Source organism: Lactuca sativa, chromosome 4 (genome assembly GCF_002870075.4).
Source record: "Lactuca sativa cultivar Salinas chromosome 4, Lsat_Salinas_v11, whole genome shotgun sequence".
NCBI lineage: Eukaryota > Viridiplantae > Streptophyta > Magnoliopsida > Asterales > Asteraceae > Lactuca > Lactuca sativa.
The window spans coordinates 132,825,220-132,844,151 of record NC_056626.2 but is presented as its reverse complement, the minus strand read 5'-3'; the positions used below and the strand labels follow the sequence as shown (position 1 = coordinate 132,844,151).

Genomic DNA, 18,932 nt, shown 5'->3' with positions numbered 1-18,932 from the left:
ATCGAGTGGAATCACAAGTGTTTCGTCGGATAAACACTTTTTCAGGTTCGACACGTGGAATACTGGATGCACTTTGTTAAGCTCGATTGGAAGTTGGAGTTTGTAGGCCACTGGACCAACTCTCGAAATGATTTCGAAGGGTCCAATGTACCTGGGGTTTAGCTTTCCACGCTTCCCAAAGCGTATCATGCCTTTCCAGGGTGAGACCTTCAGTAGCACACGGTCGCCAATCTGGAATTCCAAGGGTTTACGTCTCCTGTCGGCATAGCTCTTTTGTCTATCCCTTGAGGACTTCAGTCGTTCTCGTATTTGCACGATCTTTTCGGTAGTCTCTCTGATGATCTCTGGACCAGTAAGGGTGCTCTTAGTGACTAGACCTTTTGCCAATTGGGTGTCGCCCACTTCCGTCCAGCACAGGGGTGATCTGCACTTACGGCCGTAAAGGGCTTCGAACGGAGCGGTCTTGATACTAGTATGATAACTATTGTTATAAGAGAACTCGACCAAAGGCAAGTGAATATCCCATGCCTTGCCAAAGTCGATTACACATGCTCGCAACATGTCTTCCAAGGTTTGGATCGTCCTCTCACTCTGTCCGTCAGTTTGAGGGTGGTATGCTGTACTCATGTCCAACCTCGTTCCCATGGATTTTTGCAGTGATTGCCAAAATCTGGAAGTGAACCTGCTGTCTCTATCTGAGATGATGGACATTGGTACTCCATGAAGTCGTACGATCTCCCGGATGTAGGTTCTTGATAGTTTTTCCATCCTATCGGTTTCCTTGATAGGTAAGAAATGGGCTGACTTGGTTAATCTGTCGACGATTACCCAAATAGTATCTTGGCCACTCTGAGTTTTGGGCAGTTTGGTTATGAAGTCCATGGAAATCTGCTCCCATTTCCACTCAGGTATATCAGGTTGTTGGAGTAGGCCTGAGGGTTTTTGATGTTCTATTTTTATTTTGGCGCAAGTTAAACACTTGCCCACGTACGTAGCGATCTCCGCTTTCATGTTCGGCCACCAGTAGAGTTGCTTGAGATCTAGATACATTTTGTCTGACCCTGGGTGTACGGAGTATGGGGTCCTGTGTGCCTCACTCATAACTACCTCTCTGAATCCCCCAAACTTTGGTGTCCAGATCCGGTTCATGAGGTAGCGTGCTCCGTCACTCTTGATTTCTAAGTTCTTGTCCATTCCCCTAAGGGCCTCACCTGCCACGTTTTCGGGTTTCAAGGCCTCTAATTGAGCTTCCTTGACTTGCGTTGATAGGTGCGAATGGATCGACATAGCTAATGACTTCACTCTCCGGCATGAGTACTCCTTTCGACTAAGGGCATCGGCTACGACGTTTGCCTTTCCCGGATGATAGCGAATATCGCATTCGTAATCACTGAGTAGCTCGACCCATCGCCGTTGTCTCATGTTGAGCTCCTTCTGATCGAAAATGTGTTGTAAGCTCTTGTGGTCGGTAAAGATAGTGCTCTTCGTTCCATACAAGTAATGTCTCCAGATCTTCAGGGCAAACACTACTGCTCCTAGTTCAAGATCGTGGGTCGTGTAGTTAACCTCATGTGTTTTCAACTGTCTCGAGGCGTAGGCGATGACCTTACCTCGCTGCATCAGAACACATCCGAGTCCTTGGTTTGATGCATCGCAATAAACTACGAAGTCTTCTATTCCTTCAGGAAGGGATAGTATTGGTGCGGTGCACAAGGCTCGTTTGAGCGTTTGGAACGCTCTTTCTTGTTTCTCTTCCCAGTCAAAGGCCACACCTTTCTGGGTTAGGGTTGTAAGAGGCTTTGCTATTCGTGAGAAGTTCTGAATGAACCTGCGGTAGTAGCCAGCGAGACCTAGAAATTGGCGAATTTCTGTAGGAGTCTTCGGTGCTGACCAGTTCTCAATGGCCTTAATTTTGGATGGGTCCACGTGGATTCCCTCTTCGCTTACCACGTGTCCTAAGAATTCGACTCTTCGGATCCAAAATTCACATTTCGAGAACTTCGCATAAAGTTTCTCTTTTCGTAATATCCCTAGAACTTGTCGCAGATGATCGCCATGCTCTTTCTTACTTCGGGAGTAGATCAGGATGTCGTCAATGAAAACGATGACGAACTGATCCAAGTAAGGTCGGCATACTCTATTCATCAGATCCATGAAGACTGCGGGCGCATTGGTCAATCCGAATGGCATCACCACGAACTCGTAATGTCCGTAACGAGTTCGGAAGGCGGTCTTCGGCACATCCTCCTCTAGCACTCGTAACTGGTGATACCCGGATCTCAGATCAATCTTAGAAAAATAGTTCGCCCCTTGCAGTTGGTCGAATAGATCATCTATGCGCGGTAGAGGATAACGATTCTTGACCGTCAGTTTGTTGAGTTCTCTGTAGTCGATGCACATTCTGAACGATCCATCCTTCTTTTTCACAAACAACACGGGTGCTCCCCATGGTGAGAAGCTCGGTCTGATGAATCCTTTTCCCAGTAGTTCATTCAGTTGACTGGATAGCTCCTGCATCTCTGCCGGGGCTAATCGATAGGGTGCCTTGGCTACTGGGGTAGCTCCGGGAATCAGATCAATTCTGAATTCGACTTGTCTTACGGGTGGTATCCCTGGAAGGTCCTCGGGAAATACATCGGGAAAATCGCATACGTCGGGCACATCCTTGATGTCCCGGACTTCGCGTTTCACGTCTACAACATGTGCAAGAAATGCGTGACACTCCTTTCGTAAGTGCTTCTGAGCTTGGATACTTGAGATGATTCTAAGAGTGGTACTAGGTTTGTCGCCCAAGACGAGGAAAGTTTCGCCGGTTGGCAGATTAAGGCGAACGGCCTTATCGTAACATAGAATGTCCGCACGATGTGAACTCAGCCAATCCATGCCAATGATGACATCGAAACTCTTAATCGAGACTGGCATGAGGTTGATTTGAAAGGGATTATCGTTTAGAGTTAGGGTGCAGTTTAAGTATATCTCTTTAGTGCTTTCAGTTTTCCCGTTGGCCATTTCTACTATGAACGGTTCACTTAATGATTGTGGTAATGGTTTTAGCATGCTTTTAAAGTCGTGACTCACAAAACTCCTTTCCGCTCCACTATCAAACAAAATGCATGCATACGAGTTATCGAGAAGAAACGTACCCGTAACAACAGTAGGGTCCGCAATGGCTTCATCTTGTCCCATTGCGAAAACTCGGCCTCTTCCGCCGGTATTCCTGTTGTTTGCCTTCGGGCAGTCCTTGCGGTAGTGCCCTGTGCTTCCGCACTCAAAGCAAGCGCGGCTTACTCCGGCATTAGCAGTGGGGGCGGATTGTTGGGTTGGCTCCAATGATGTAGGTGACTTCCCCAGACGGGAGTGGGTCCTTGGAAGTTCCTCACATGGACCGGAGGTTGAATGGGTGGTGGATCGATCACTTCAGGTTCTGAGTCAGTACCGGAGTCATCACCTAATTCTATGGGTTCCTCATCCTCTTCTGGATCATCTTCGATCCATCCTCCGTTGCCTTGGTTGGGAAAGTAGGGGTCATTGGGGTGGTGAAATCCAGCCATTTGACTGTACGAGAAATAGGGTCATAAGAATTGAATAAAGTCGGAACATGCAAAACATGTAAGTTAGTTTAAATAGCAATTACTCCTATAGTATTTAAATTATTGTGTTTGATTCTAATAACGGTTTGGTAAGTTTTTAAAATTTGTTGTCCACTGCAGACACCCCTCGGCACACGTTAGTCGGCTCTCGGACAAATATAGTTGATCAGGCTATATCCTTCCCAGTTCCGATTACGTGTCCCAAGGCGTACCTGTACTGCACAACTCATTAATAATACTTCTAATATGGTACGATGTGGAACTGTTATTTATTACTAAATGAATGCATGCTTACTTACAAAAACTAAATAGATTTAATTTCAAAAGTATGACTCTTCTCAGAGTGTTTTTGCCCAGTTGAGTTTATAGTTGTATAAAAATGGTTTTGATATACTTAATTCACTATAAACGAAGCTCTGATACCAATCTGTCACACCCCCAAACCTGAACGGCGGAAACGTTCGGGGGCGGAGGACGTCATATTCAGTATCATAACAGTTCATAGAAAGGAAAGTACACACCACCATATATATATTAAAGTTTCCAAAATGTTTACATAATCGTAGGTGTTACATGTTTGCAAAAGAAATCAAATATAAAATGGTGATCCAAAATATGTTACTAACGCCAATGCGTTAGTCTTCAGAAGTAGTTGCTACCTGGCTAGCGGTTTCCTGTGAATACAAGTTATTTCAAAGAAAAAGTGTCAACATTTAAGTTGGTGAGTTCATAAGTAGTGTTTTGAGAAGATGTATGCCATTCGAAAGTGTTTGCATGTTTTCCAGAAAAACCCTTATTTTCTTATAAAAGTATGCAATGCATATGAATGTTCGTGATGTAAATTGCAACTAATTGTACCGAGAAAATCCCTTATTTTCCTATTAGTTGTTTGGTTTGTATACAGGAAAAACCCTTATTTTCCTGACATAACTGGCAGTCTCTAAGACCGAAAATCGCAAGCAACCGACGTGCTCGAAAGGTGTGGCATAGTTTTATATAATAAAGCTATACGAAGATCGCATTTGTTAGATGAAGAATAGTTTTAAAAGCTACTCTTTCATAAAAGCATAATACCATAATAATTGTATATCCGATGAGTTTTATAACCATACTAAACATAATATGCCTGTAGCGACGTTCTTCAGGCGTCGTAGCGTTATGACAACTGTCACCCCAAAAGACGGACTGTAGCTAACAGTCAGGGCGCGGGATCATGACTTCCCGTATAGATCTATACACATTTGACACGTTCTCCGAACGGGAGACTCTGGTTATAGACAGGACTTGCAGCATTATTTTCTAATAAAGAAAGTAACGTTTGAAGATATACACGACTCATGGATTCTCAACTAAGTCTGTATTAAAGTAGTAGTTTGTATGCAAAGTTTAACTTCTTTCACAATGTTTGACAAAGCATAAATCATAAATTCTTTGAATGCAGAAAATGATTTAGTAAAGAATGTTACCCTTGATATGATGTATTTGTATGTAATAGTATAGATAAAACATATTTCTATATATAAACATATTGTATCCCAAGAGGGTAAAGCTGTGTTGTGAGGTGTTTTGCATCATAATAACTTCATAAGATAGTTAAAACAACAGTATGAAAAGTATAGCAAAAGATCGGTGTTTCACACGATTTTAGTCGTGTGTTTACTTGTATTCCTCCCCAAAAAGAGTATAAAACATTTAAAATGTATTTAAAGAGTGTTCGAAGGGGATATGAACTCACTTGATAGTTTGAAGATTGTGAGGTGGAAAACCGAGCAGAGTTTCGTCTCGGGAAACTGATTTTTCTTGGGATTCTCGGGAATCTCGGGAGTAGAATCGGCCTTCGGGACTTGAGCCAAAAAGACCAGAGCTTCGGGTTTGAACGGACACGGAAAACGAGGAAATGCTGAGAGAGAGAAGAGAAATGAACCCTTTCTTTGGAAACCCTCGCATTCTATTTATAGGAAGGCAAGTCTGCCTCGGTACGCGGGGCGTACGCTCGTACGCGCTGCGTACGCGTACGTCATGCATGACCGAAGCCTCGACTGCCTCGGTTCGGATGGGACGGGTTCTTGGGTTATCGGGTCGGATGGGACGGGTTGCTGGGGAGGTGGGTCGGATGGGACGCCGGGTCGGATGGGACGTCGGATCGGACGGGTCGGACGGGTCGGACGGGTCGGCTTCCTCGGATATGGCGACGTGGACGATCCGAGGCCAATCCTCTCGGTTACGCGGGGCGTACAGGAGTACGCAGCGCGTACTTCGGAGAAGGACGCTGACTCCTCTTCGGATAATATCCGAATTTTGAATTAAATAATTAATTAATTTATTTAATAAACTTCAAAAATCCATATCTTCTTCATACGAACTCCGTTTTCGATGGTCTTTATATCCACGCGTAGGTGAGACTACGATCTACAACTTTCGTTTAGACTCCGTTGGCAAATTCCAAAATTATTTTTATTATTTATTTTATAACTAATCGTTTTTAAGGAATTTCTTTGAAAAATCATAACTTCCTCATGCGAAGTCAGATTCGGACGTTCTTTTTGTGTACGCTCACGGTTTAATGTTATCTACGACTTTCATTTAGATACCTAAGGCTAAATGTTATCGTATTGAAACTTTGCGTTTTTCGTTTGATCGGTGTTGTCGGTTTTGACAGAAATCTTAGAATGGTCATAGCTTCTTCGCCATAACTCAGATTTTAGTGTTTCTTTATTTATTTGGAACCTTTAAGACGATATCTACCACATAGCGTATACCAAATCAGAGCTTTTGAATAATTCATTTATCGATAAAATGCCCATTACATTCAAAAGGGTTTACAAGACTCGGTTTATAATGCCTGGAAATAACGGGTTGTTACATCGGCGGTATCTACTTCCTGTTTTAATGATAGTATTTGTGCGGGCGTACAATATTTACAGCTTATTGTTGACTCACTTTACTTTCAATTTTATAACTTCTGTTTGCTTTTGCAGTCACTTGTCATTGATTATTTCTTTAGTTATGTTGGAGGCCAAATGGAAATTTCTACCCTCGTTAAAGCTACTTACATATTGTCTCCCCTTACCGGTTACCATATTCTTATGGAACTTGTGTATTGTTATTTGTTGATTCATTCAAATATAACTTTACACATTAGTTAATTATAACTCACACGAGATTATAATAATAAAATATGTAATGTCAAACACTACCAAAAGTTTATGGATATGGCAGATAGAAAATATTTGGTGACTCCCAAGTCCAGACTAATTTGTGTACATTAAGGCTATGTTTGGCGTACTAGCTGAAAAGTTAGTTGTTAGCTGAAAAGTTGGTTGATAGTTGAAAAGCTAGCTGTTAAATAAAAAACTAGCTGATAGCTGAAAAGCTAGCTGATAAAAAAATGACGTTTGATAAAAGTAGCTGAAAAGCTAGCTAAAATATATAAAATTACATAAAATGACATATGAGGGTATGTGTTTCTATAATTAATTAAAGGGTGTATTTGGAAATTTTTAAAAAAGCTAGCTTATAAGCTTCTTTTTTGGCTTACTAAACACGACAACATAAAAAAGCTCAAAAAATAAGCTAGTTGTGACATGCCAAACACAGCAAACAAGCACTTGATTTTAATTATCCATTATTTATATATTAATTGTGTAAACTATGCATTACCTCTTTCCTTTATATATATATGCTTTTATACACATACATTAAAAAATTAATAAATAAATAAACTACCGTATTCTCAATCTCAACTTTGTTCGGAATCGACATATTCCAGTATTCATGGCGTGCACAAGTGTTCTTGCAACATAGTTTTTAACGAGTCTGACTTTCAACGTAAGACAGTGGACTCTTTCAAACAATGTTCAGATTACATTCATCCCCTAATATTTTGGAAGATGACATCACCTCTTCTTTTCTTTAACCATTTAATCTTAATTATAGGAAGCGAATTAAGTATATAATAGATAAACCTTTAATTTTGAGACTAAAATCTTATAATCTTAAAATCATACCTTTCGTCACTTAAATTAAATAGTTATGTGGCTACTTGCCGGCAAATATAGTCTTGACCAAGGGGGTTAAATTAAATATCCATAAATAAATTAGACAATGCTTGATAGACTAGCTGAGTAATTAGTTTTTAGCTTAAAAACTACATGTAGCTTAACTTACCAATTAATATTGTTCAGTAAAAAAGTAGCCGATAAACTATATTGTTGCAAGTGTAAAATAACATAAATGGATATTTAGATATATATAATTAAAAACTAACATAAGATATAATTTAGGGTATTTAAAATATTTTTAAAAAGTCTTTATAAACTTATCAAATGTTATTTCAAAGTAACTTATCAAAAGCTAATTTATATGCTACAATGAACTATTTTTATGGTTTTAATTTTTACTAAACAACAAATTACAATAAACTAGACACAACTTTAATCCATCAATTAACGCCCTAACAGAGTACAACACTTAATACACTAAGTACAACTACCTTTCAACACTTATGGATCACTAAAAACATATACTGTTAAGTGACTTACCAACAAAGTTGGAATATGATGACACCTAGTTCATAACTCAAGAAAAGCTACCACAAAATAAAGTGTTAAAAGTTAAAAGAATTATTATATTTTAAATGAACAATATTTGGCATTTAAGGAAACCAACAAACATCATAGTATTCTCTTGACAACAAGAACAAAGCTGCGGCTTCTATATAAGCTCGCTTCACCTGGCTTATGATTTTTTCAGAGCTTTATTTGATCTTTTTTCAACTTCAAAAAAAAGAGACTCAAAAATGGCTTCTGGTTTTTTCGGACATCCACTTTATAGTGACCAAAGATTCAATCATCTTAAAGTGGGTGTCAATGGAGTTATTGGCACAAAGAGAAAATCAGAGGAATCTTTTTACACAGGTAACCCTAATTTCTTGTATGTTGGGGATGAAGATGATAACAAAACTGACCTAGGTCAAGATCTTTCAATATCCCCATTTTACCCCCAATGTTATCCTTCTTTTTCCGAAAACCCCACCTCCCCATGGCAGCTACTTAGCTTGGCTAACAAACCCTTCACCCAAAAAAAGATAAAAAGATCAGTGAGCATGCCGGAAACCACTGTGGTAAATGTCAATTCTATCCCTCGGAGTAACAGCACCAACAGTTTACCCAAGCTTCGATTTAGAGACCATATTTGGACTTACACTCAAAGATATTTAGCTGCTGAAGCTATTGAAGACGCAATATTGGAAAATGGGTTAAAAGTTGAAAACAAAGGACACGTGGATGAAAACCATGAAATGCATCTTGTTCAGCTCTTAATCTCATGTGCTGAAGCTGTTGCATGTCGTGATAAAGCACATGCTTCGACTTTATTAGCCGAGCTTCGAGCCAATGCGCTTGTGTTCGGGTCATCTTTTCAGAGGGTTGCTTCCTGTTTCATGCAGGGGCTAACCGACCGGTTAGCCATGGTGCAACCGCTTGGTGCGGTTGGGCTTGTAGCCCAACCGCATCGACTGAACCTCATAGGTTCAGAGAAAAAGAAAGAGGCTTTACGCCTCGTGTATGAAGTTTGCCCGCATATTCAATTCGGACACTTTGTTGCTAACTCAACAATATTGGAAGCCTTTGAGGGAGAGAGTTTTGTCCATGTGGTTGACTTAGGGTTGACCCTTGGTCTACCACATGGACACCAATGGCGTGGTTTGATAGAGAGTCTATCAAACCAGCCTGGAAAATGTCCACGCCGGGTTAGGATAACCGCGGTTGGACAATGTGCGAGCCGGTTTCGTATCATTGGTGATGAGTTGGAGACGTATGCACGTGAATTGGGTGTAAATTTGGAGTTTTCATTGGTGGAAAGTAGTTTGGAGAATCTTAAGCCAGAAGACATTAAGACTTATGAAAATGAAGTTTTAGTGGTGAACAGTATGTTACAACTCCATTGTGTGGTGAAAGAGAGTCGAGGTGCTTTAAATTCGGTTTTACAGATAATCCATGAATTGTCCCCGAAAGTTTTAGTACTTGTGGAACAGGATTCGAGTCACAACGGGCCCTTTTTTCTTGGGAGGTTTATGGAAGCTTTGTATTACTATTCAGCTATTTTTGATGCTCTTGATGCGATGTTACCTAAATATGACACTAGAAGGGCAAAAATTGAACAGTTTTACTTTGCGGAAGAGATCAAGAATATTGTGAGTTGTGAGGGGCCTAATAGGGTGGAAAGGCATGAGAGGGTTGACCAATGGAGGAGGAGAATGAGTCGGGCAGGGTTTCAAGCTGCCCCGGTTAAGTTGATGGCTCGGGCAAAGGAATGGCTTGGAAAGCTTAAAATTTGTGAAGGGTATACGATTGTGGAAGAAAAGGGTTCGTTGGTTCTTGGGTGGAAATCTAAGCCCATTGTTGCTGCTTCTTGCTGGAAATGTTAAAGGGGCAAAAAGGTCTTTTACTATTTGGATCTTCCAGCCAATAAAACAGTAAAGCTGCAAGCTTGTGAGAGAATGTAAGGAGTGGTTACAGTGCAAGCTTCAATAAGAGAATAAAGATTCTAAGTTGGGTATGTCCCAAATGAAAAAAAAAAAAAAGAGTGTGAAGTGTGAACGTGTTCAATGGATACGTACAGAGGAAATAAACTAACTGTTGTGATTTGGTGTGAAAAAGTAGGGTGTATATATAATGTACTGATTGGCATTCTTTTAATAGGGATAGAATGGAAAGCAATTGTGATTAAGTTTTATCTTCCATCAATAGAAATAGAAATAGAAAGAGGTACTTACTTTCTTATGTTGAATTACTTGTGGTACTGACAGTTTTTGATTACGTAATGGGCAAACAAAATACGAAAGATTAAGTGGTTCCTAGGTTAATGAAGTAGGATTTTGCATACGAAATTGTACCAAAGTCAGTAAACACATATGGAATTTCGCAATTCCTAATCAAATGATTCAAATCTAGGGCATTAGGGTTTCAACTGTAGGTACATACAACTATTAAGCAGCATTAAATCTACAAACAACAACAATAGACAGAAATTTACGAACATTGATATTATCTGTAAAGTTTCGAACAAAGTAGTAACTAACATATAATTTCACAGCTCCTGAAACATTGAAATTTACAAGTAGATGTTTACTTGAGAGAATGGTCGTCTCCGGATAAAGAATTAACTAACACAAAGTTTGTTACCGTCAGATTCCGGTACGGTGGCCTCCGAAGCGGTAACACTTCCGTCAGACGTCATCGATCTCGACCGGATGGAAGATCAAAGATGGGAGAGCGGGTGGGTGAATGAGTTATTATGGTAGCTATTCGAAGCTCTCAAGCTCTGCTCTGTTTTTCATTAAGTTAATGAGAAAACAAGGCATTATTTATAAGTTTCGTAGGTATTGGCCTTAATTTGTTTTAATTTTTATTTTTTGTGTTTTTTATTTGTCATTATTTACCGAAAATCTTTCATTTTTTAGCCTTTACCCCATTATCTATCAATCTGACTCGTCTAAAAGTTCATGTGTCGTTTTTGTTGTGAAATGTCACATCAATTCATTAAACAATATAGAGGAAAGGGCTAAGAAGGCGTGAGGTGTGTTCGAACTCATGTGACCATTCTTATAAACTTATAAAGAACATGTATGTTTTCTTTATTCCTTCACGAACTCGTTGAAATTCTAGTTCTCATTGATTTATATAGAAGGTAATCACGTTCAACATTATTTGAACAATTGATTTATACTTATAGTTGCAGTTTTTTTCCTCACATCCAAAAATTAAATGATTTATAACTTATTTAACTAAGTGTAATAGTTTCTTTTTTAATTTATATTTTGAAATTTAAATGAGCCAATTCGAATTTAACTTTTTATTTGACAAATTGGATTTAAAAAAAAATGGTGAAGTTGATGTCAACTCATCTATATAACATGTTTGGTTGTGTTTAAAAAGTTCGACTCATTTAACTAACATTTTGAAATTTAAATAAAAAGAATGTTTTTTTACAAACTAAAAATTGTTTTTCAACACCAAAATGAGGTTCATGTACACATACCGGATGTTTATGTGAAATATTTGCTTTATCTTTAATGAAGATATGACTATCGACATGGCATTCCAAGATTTGATGGTCTGTTGTTATTAGTATTTTTATTGTTGTTAATTGTTTGAGCTCATGAGCCATGAAACAGATTGTTACATATCAAAAGTGTTAAATACAAAATTTAACTTACCAACCTTGCAATTATTAAATAATTGGGTAAATGGGACAAAAAACACTCTTTTTATACAAAAATTCGATTTTGACACTGTGTTTTTTTTGTGTCAATTTTGACACTGTGTTTTCCAATTTGTTACAATTCTGACCACTTGACCGGTTAACCAGGTTGCATGCTGACGTGGCATGATGACGTGTCAGTTTTGATGACGTGGTATGCTGACATGATAAGTTTTCATTTTTTTCAATTTTGACACTAAGTTTAATTTTTTTTTCAACTTTGGCACTATGTTTTTTTGTTCCAAATCAAACATCATTTTTTCAATTTTGTTCAATGTTGATAATTTTCTATTTGAAACCGTATAAATATTTTTTTAATACATTTAAACCATATAAATATGTTTTTTTTTCATTTAAAAAACATAGTTTTGTATAAATACATTTTTTTTTACACTCAAACCATATTTTTATGTATAAATATGTATTAGTTATATAAAAATTGTATTTTATATTAAATATGCAACTTTAAAATGTGTTTGGAGGTTTGGAGGTGTGCAGTCGATCAAAACTCGGATATCAAGTTTGTCACCCATCAAATTTTTGCATCTTATTAGAAGCTTATGGTTAGTTTGATTCTCATTATATAACTAATGCTTTGAATGTAAGAAAAAAAACAACACCTTGTATATAAATAAAAATATGGTTTTTAAACGAAAAAAATATGTTTATACGGTTTAAAATGTAACAAAAAATATATTTATACGATTTTAAATGGAAAATAGACAAAATTAAACAAAATTTGATAAATGATGTTCGATTGGAACAAAAAAAAACATAGTGTTAAAATTGAAATAAAAAATTAAACTTAGTGTCAAAATCGAAAAAAAGTGAAAACTTAGTGTTTTTTGTGGAAAAAAAATTCAATTTTGACACGTCAGCATATTATGTCAGCATACCACGTCATCAAAACTGACACATCATCATGTCACGTCAGCATGCAACCTGGTTAACCGGTCAAGTGGTCAGAATTGTAACAAATTGAAAAACACAGTGTCAAAATTGACACAAAAAAAAAAACACGGTGTCAAAATCAAATTTTTGTGTAAAAAGAATGTGTTTTGTGTCATTACCCTAAATAATTCAAGGATAATATGTGTATTTTACTCTAAAGTCTTTAATTTCTTCTTTTCAGTTTCAACATATCCCTTACCTAGGCTACAAGGTTACAACAAATTATGACTTGGGCTAGACTTTAACGCAAGAGAGGCCACTTTCTTTATAGTCAATATTAGTGTATGGTTAGTTGGTAACTGTGGCTTTCATAATCAGGTTTTAATGTTTGGGTTAATATATTTGCTTAATTTACAAATCTATTTATTGGTTTCATATCAATTTAACGAGATTGATTATAAAAAGAGTAAAATAGATTAAACAATTGCCCTTTTTTCCAAAGCTAATATAAAATTTTCATTTTTATTGTAAATGACTCTTTTCTGACAAAAATATCATTTTATCATTTTATTTGTTAATTTTTTAAAATAACCATATCTTATCAAACATTCAAACAATGAAAGCATATTCAAATAGTATATGCTACAATCTGTTTTATCTTTTTTTTGAACGTCCACAATTTATTCTATCATAATTAATCATTTAATTGTGATTATTAAATATTCCATAATCAGTTTTTAAACATAAATATGAACATCCTAAAATAGACAGGTTGATATAAGCAGACAAATCATTCCAAAAAAGGGATCAACATATGGAATCCAGGTATAAAAAAAATTGTATATACGTTTACAAGAATTGACTAACAAAACAAGAAACATACATTTAAGAAATAGTCCAGGGACCATTTTTGTAAATTCTTCCGATGAAAAAACAAAAAAAGAAACATACAGTAATAACAGGCTAACAGCATTTCATTATCAGCTCAAGTAGAGGAAAATGGAGAGCGTAATAATGGCGTCGCTATCGTCAATCCGATTATCATCTTCTTCATCCGACACCAGAATTAACTTATCCTTACCCACCACCGCCGTCTCCGCCACCAGCCACCGTCATCTAGCCGCATTTCAGTCGCCGTCTCATCTTTTCTCCAAATCACTATCGACTCGTATTCATGCAACCAAGAAGAAAAACCCTAACATATTTCTTCCTCATTTGGTCGCTTCCATGGTTATTATCTCCATTTCTAATTTCACTTCAGTCGTTTCAAAACTAAAACCCTAATTAGCTTCGATTTGACTTCTCTTTCGTTGTTATCAATTCTCACAGGAAGTGGAGGAATCCTATATTATGATTAAGCCCGATGGCGTTCAACGAGGACTCGTAAGTGTTCAAATTAAGTTTAGCAACAATAAATTTAGCTCCATATTCTTCTTAATTGTGGATTTTAATTACTATTATTACAGGTGGGAGAGATAATTTCTAGGTTTGAAAAAAAGGGATTCAAATTGAAAGGCTTAAAGCTTTTCGACTGCCCCAAAGATCTAGCAGAGGTGAGGTTTGTTTTATCTCCGATTTTTAGGGTTATTAACACACTAATCAGTAAGTAATACTAACAATTTTCGATTGCAAATGGTTTTATAGGAACATTATAAGGATTTAAGCTCGAAGCCTTTCTTCCCCAAACTGATTAGCTACATTACATCTGGTCCTGTTGTTTGTATGGTAATAATATTATTTCTCGAGATTTTTTGTTAAAATTTTATTAGATTATTTCTTACTGAATTGATTTTTTTTTTAGGCTTGGGAGGGAGTTGGTGTGGTTGCATCAGCACGTAAGTTAATTGGAGCAACAAATCCACTTCAAGCTGAACCGGGTACAATTAGAGGAGATCTTGCAATTCAAACCGGAAGGTTAAACTTTTTTACCTTTTTCTATAAAATTTATGAATTTGGCTTTTCTGTATATACTTTTCTGTGTCCTAAATTGTATCATGGTTGTTTTCTTATATAAACAGGAATGTGGTTCATGGGAGTGATAGCCCTGAAAATGGGAAGCGGGAGATAGGTATCGTCTTGTTCTTGCATTTTCTTCTTTCTTTATTCGTGATTATTGAGGATGGCAAGAATGCCTCGAAAGGGCAAAATAGTAATTTTTTTATAATATTCCTTTTGTTCTTCATCTTGAATATTTAACAAATATAGTTTTAAAACCTTTGATGTTTGCTTGTGGTCTGTGTATGGCATACATCAATCTTGTATATTTATGTTGTAACATGACCAATGTAAATTTTTCATGACAGCTTTATGGTTCAAAGAAGGTGAATTAACAGAATGGACACAAGTTCAAGCTCCATGGCTGATAGAATAATGAGAAGCATCATTCACAAGTAATCCATTTATGAGAGATGAAATTCTGTGAGGAAAATCGGAATGACAGTTTAATTTTGAGAAATTGTTTTTACCTTGTAATTTTGTTGGAGTAATTGATGACCAAAATGTGGCATAAACAATGTAAAAGGATTTGGATTTGCTTTGAATTGAATTGAACAACATTATGATTCCAAAATTATCACAATAACAATAAAGACTCGAATTCAGATTCATACCCAAACTATACATCCAAGTTGAAGTTAAGAATCATTACTTGGTGATGTGTTTGCTGAGGAGCAATCATTCTGCATTTCCATGGCATTACTACCATCTGATGAATTTGGATTGTCATGTCGAGAAGTTTTGTATCTTGAAAACATGTAAAGGACTGACAAATTCCCATGTGGCTCCTCTTTTGAGCTTGGAAGAGAGTCCATGGAAGCATTCACTTTCATAGATGCTTCATCAGAAGCCATTGAAGGACTTGTATCAGTGTTCATAGATTCATCAGGAATTAAACTTAGATCCCGATGAGAACCTTGTTGTAGCTTCAGCAGTGTCTTCTCTAAATAACAAACAATAATAGCAGTTATCACAACAGAATGATAATAACACAAACATCTCGATTAATTAAAAGAAAAGGTACACTTCAATTGCCGATGTCAAATCTAGTAATTCTCAGATGCTAATTTACAGGATTTATGTTTTTGGTGATGAAATCGATCTGTTTAAATACCCGGACTAAAAAAATCTCAACAATTCCATAGATTCAGCTCCGTTCCTAATTTTCAAATCAAAACTACTTACATTACATATCGACTCGCACAAAACAGAAACCATGAACGAAATCACAAAGAAGCATAAAACAAAAACCAGAAGATATTCAATTTACATCACAAATTCGCAATATGTCAATTGAAAAGGAGAATCGATTAACATCAAAAACTCGCAATATAATTGAAAAGAAGAAAAGAGTACGAACCATAGATGGAGTGAGAATCGTCTTTGAGAAGCTTAGAAGGAGTTCTCTCCATTTCTAACACCTCCAGAGAGCTCAAAGAGCACGCCCTTACCCTCCCCAACATCCTCTCTCTCCGTGTAAGAGCTTCACAACGAAAAAGTAGAAGAAAGAGACACAGAGAGATTGGCGGTAAATGTTTCTCCACAATCGGATTAGAAATTTGGAAGCGGGAAGTTCCACATCTGGAATCGATTATTCAATTGGATCCGCTTTAACTAGGGCCAACTTTTTCCCCTTTCTTTTTTATTTGGAGTAATCTGCAAAGATAGTCCCTCAACTATTCAGCAGTCTCCAGATATTACCCTTAAACTATCTTTGAATTGCATAAAGGATCTGTTATCAATAAATTACAATATTTGCACAAAATCGATTCATTTATACATATTATTTATTATTTGTGTTGAATGCCATATTTAGTCGTTTAATTTTAAATTTTGTGTTTATTTGGTTTTAAATTTTAAAACATCACTAAACTTTTAAATTTTATCAAAACAGTCACTATTACTAACAACAATAGGTTTTTATGTTTTTTTGGCTATCTATTATGATTAAACTTTTTTTTTTGGTTAATTACTAACAACAATAGGTTTTTATGTTTTTTTGGCTATCTATTATGATTAAACTTTTTTTTTTGGTTAATTAAGTTCACTGGAAATTTTTAGGTGTATAATAACCTCTAAACTTTTAATAGTGTGCTCATTCGTTTTTATATTTTTTTATAATTGGTTTTACGACTTATTTTTTATGTTTTATGTGTATACATTTACTGTTTTGATAATTTGTTGGGGAATATGACTTATTAAGGTAATTAATTTTTCGGTATGTTTACATCTGGGTAACTATCTTTTTTTTGTACACATCTAGGTAACAAACTTATTAGAAGTGTTCACATATGACCATTATGACCTGCTATAGCAGGTTAAATCCTAAATGTGAACGTTTTCAACAAGTTCGTTACCTAGATGTGTACAAAAAAAAATAGTTACCTAAATATGAACAAAACGAAAAGTAAAAATTAAATTACACGAATGGTCCCTGTGGTTTGGGGGAATTTATGTTTTTAGTCCCTAACTTATTTTTTTAACTTGGATGGTCTCTACTGTTTATTTTTGTTGTGCGTTTGGTCTCTGTCTTACCTAAAAAGACTATTGTGCCCTTATTAATTTATTTTTTAATTAATTTTCTTATTTATGTATTTATTTTTTTACATATTTAAAAAAATTAATAGACCACGCATATTTGTCACTAACCTTGAACAAGTTCAGTCCATATGAGTTTGGATTTGTCACTAACCTTATCTTATGATTAAGGTTTGACAAATTCCCATGGATAGGAACGTACACACCATAAAATCTAAGTGGCATAAGGTTTCTCTCCAATTCATGAAAATGATTGTGAGGAAACGTTTTCACTAAGTAGATTTTAAAAGAGATAGCAATTGTAGGATTTGCATTCTCAAATTCGATTATGATTACGGCATCCCTTTTCGTAATTCGAATTGTGAGCAATGGCAAAGGTCTAAACATTTAAGCCTATGATTACGACATTCCTTTTCATAACTCTAAAATTATTTAGACACACATGTGAGCTATCTAAGGAAAGGTGTATGATTTTGATAAAGTCTTAGAAAAGAATCTCGTATCAAAAATCTGAACTTTTGTAAGAAAATCAATAAATTATTGATTGCTAGAAATCGAGTTGATTTTTGGGTACATGTCAAAGCTAGTAGGCGCATAAGTATTATGCTAGTAAGATAAGTAATTATCATGTTAGTAGGAGCATGATTATTATGTTAAGTGTTGCAAGTTAGCAATGTTAATTATAGAAAACAAAGGTTTCAATTCGCCAAGTTACAGGGTTTGAAAAGTTGTTTTTGCTATAATTAAGGGATAGGAAATTCATACTTCATTTCAATTCTAAAAGCTTAGATTGAGACTTTAACCAAATTTAGTCAATTATATATATGAATGTTATGTTGGAATGGTTCAACATAAGGAAACTCTATATATGGAAATATTATTTGCGTTCTAAAATTCGATTATGATTACGGCATACCTTTTCATAATTCGAATTATGAGAACATGGCAAATAGAAATAAAAATAATATAGCAAAAGACTGGTCTAATACCATGTCTTTATGTGAGACATCATGAATTGGGTCCCATATGCTTTGGATATAGGATCGATTATATGTGTTGTAATATTCATTTGTTCTAAATTTTCCAAATGCCTAGGGCATTAAGAGGGTAAAGGACTAGAACTGGATATGAATAAAATGATTAAGCAATTGTCGAGGACAATCTGAGGTTTACCAAAGATTGGTTGCTCATGGACATTTGGAAGTATGGTGTAAATTTTGGAAAGGACCATATTGACATATTCTAAAAAGAGACAACTCATGTTTAGAAGTGATAGTCAAAATGGGAATATGGAAATGTTTCCATAAGTGGAAGTCAGTCTTTAAATATGTGTAAGATTAGAAAACTTAATGCAAGAAGGATGTTCAAAGGAATGTACTTTGAATGTAAGACTTCGTTTCCATGGAATTGCTCTCCATTGGAATACTTTGTAATGTATGTTGCCAAGTCTCTGTGACTTTTGTGCGTAGTCAATACAAAATGATCATTGCATATAAGTTTAGAATCTAACAGATCGTAGTAAATGACAAGAATTTGATATTCTTACATTTACAGTAAGGATATGGGATTGAGAAATAAGCATCGTTGAAATATTGTCAATTGATCTATTTCACAAGTAAGGACCATAGACAAACATAGTGTGCATGTTTGGAGCAT

The 18,932-nt window shown here is 36.1% G+C and overlaps 3 protein-coding genes across 3 annotated transcripts; 2 read left to right on the top strand and 1 right to left on the bottom strand.

Annotated features, from left to right (window-relative positions):
* Positions 1 to 8,388: 8,388 nt before the first annotated feature.
* Positions 8,389 to 10,017, top strand: LOC111921515 (GRAS family protein RAD1). The gene has a single exon (XM_023917098.2). The coding sequence runs from the start codon at positions 8,389 to 8,391 to the stop codon at positions 10,015 to 10,017; it is 1,629 nt and encodes a 542-aa protein (XP_023772866.1).
* Positions 10,018 to 13,698: 3,681 nt separating this feature from the next.
* Positions 13,699 to 15,312, top strand: LOC111921513 (nucleoside diphosphate kinase 2, chloroplastic). Its single transcript, XM_023917096.3, has 7 exons — positions 13,699 to 13,973; positions 14,073 to 14,126; positions 14,210 to 14,296; positions 14,388 to 14,468; positions 14,545 to 14,657; positions 14,762 to 14,811; positions 15,047 to 15,312. The coding sequence occupies exons 1-7, from the start codon at positions 13,743 to 13,745 to the stop codon at positions 15,112 to 15,114; spliced, it is 684 nt and encodes a 227-aa protein (XP_023772864.1). The 5' UTR covers positions 13,699 to 13,742; the 3' UTR covers positions 15,115 to 15,312.
* Positions 15,245 to 16,334, bottom strand: LOC111921514 (uncharacterized). Its single transcript, XM_023917097.3, has 2 exons — positions 16,099 to 16,334; positions 15,245 to 15,681 (listed from the first exon to the last, which is right to left on the bottom strand). Exons 1-2 carry the CDS (start codon positions 16,199 to 16,201, stop codon positions 15,377 to 15,379), a joined length of 408 nt encoding a protein of 135 aa, XP_023772865.1. The 5' UTR covers positions 16,202 to 16,334; the 3' UTR covers positions 15,245 to 15,376.
* Positions 16,335 to 18,932: the final 2,598 nt, after the last annotated feature.

What these genes read in the sequence shown, in the direction of transcription:
- LOC111921513 (XM_023917096.3), top strand. Translation starts at nt 13,743, where the DNA reads ATGGAGAGCGTAATAATGGCGTCGCTATCGTCAATCCGATTATCATCT. An exon ending in CTGGTCCTGTTGTTTGTATG is followed by an intron (nt 14,469 to 14,544) that starts GTAATAATATTA and finishes TTTTTTTTTTAG; the next exon opens with GCTTGGGAGGGAGTTGGTGT. An exon ending in AAATGGGAAGCGGGAGATAG is followed by an intron (nt 14,812 to 15,046) that starts GTATCGTCTTGT and finishes TTTTCATGACAG; the next exon opens with CTTTATGGTTCAAAGAAGGT.
- LOC111921515 (XM_023917098.2), top strand. Translation starts at nt 8,389, where the DNA reads ATGGCTTCTGGTTTTTTCGGACATCCACTTTATAGTGACCAAAGATTC.
- LOC111921514 (XM_023917097.3), bottom strand. Translation starts at nt 16,201, where the DNA reads ATGTTGGGGAGGGTAAGGGCGTGCTCTTTGAGCTCTCTGGAGGTGTTA. An exon ending in CGATTCTCACTCCATCTATG is followed by an intron (nt 15,682 to 16,098) that starts GTTCGTACTCTT and finishes TTTGTTATTTAG; the next exon opens with AGAAGACACTGCTGAAGCTA.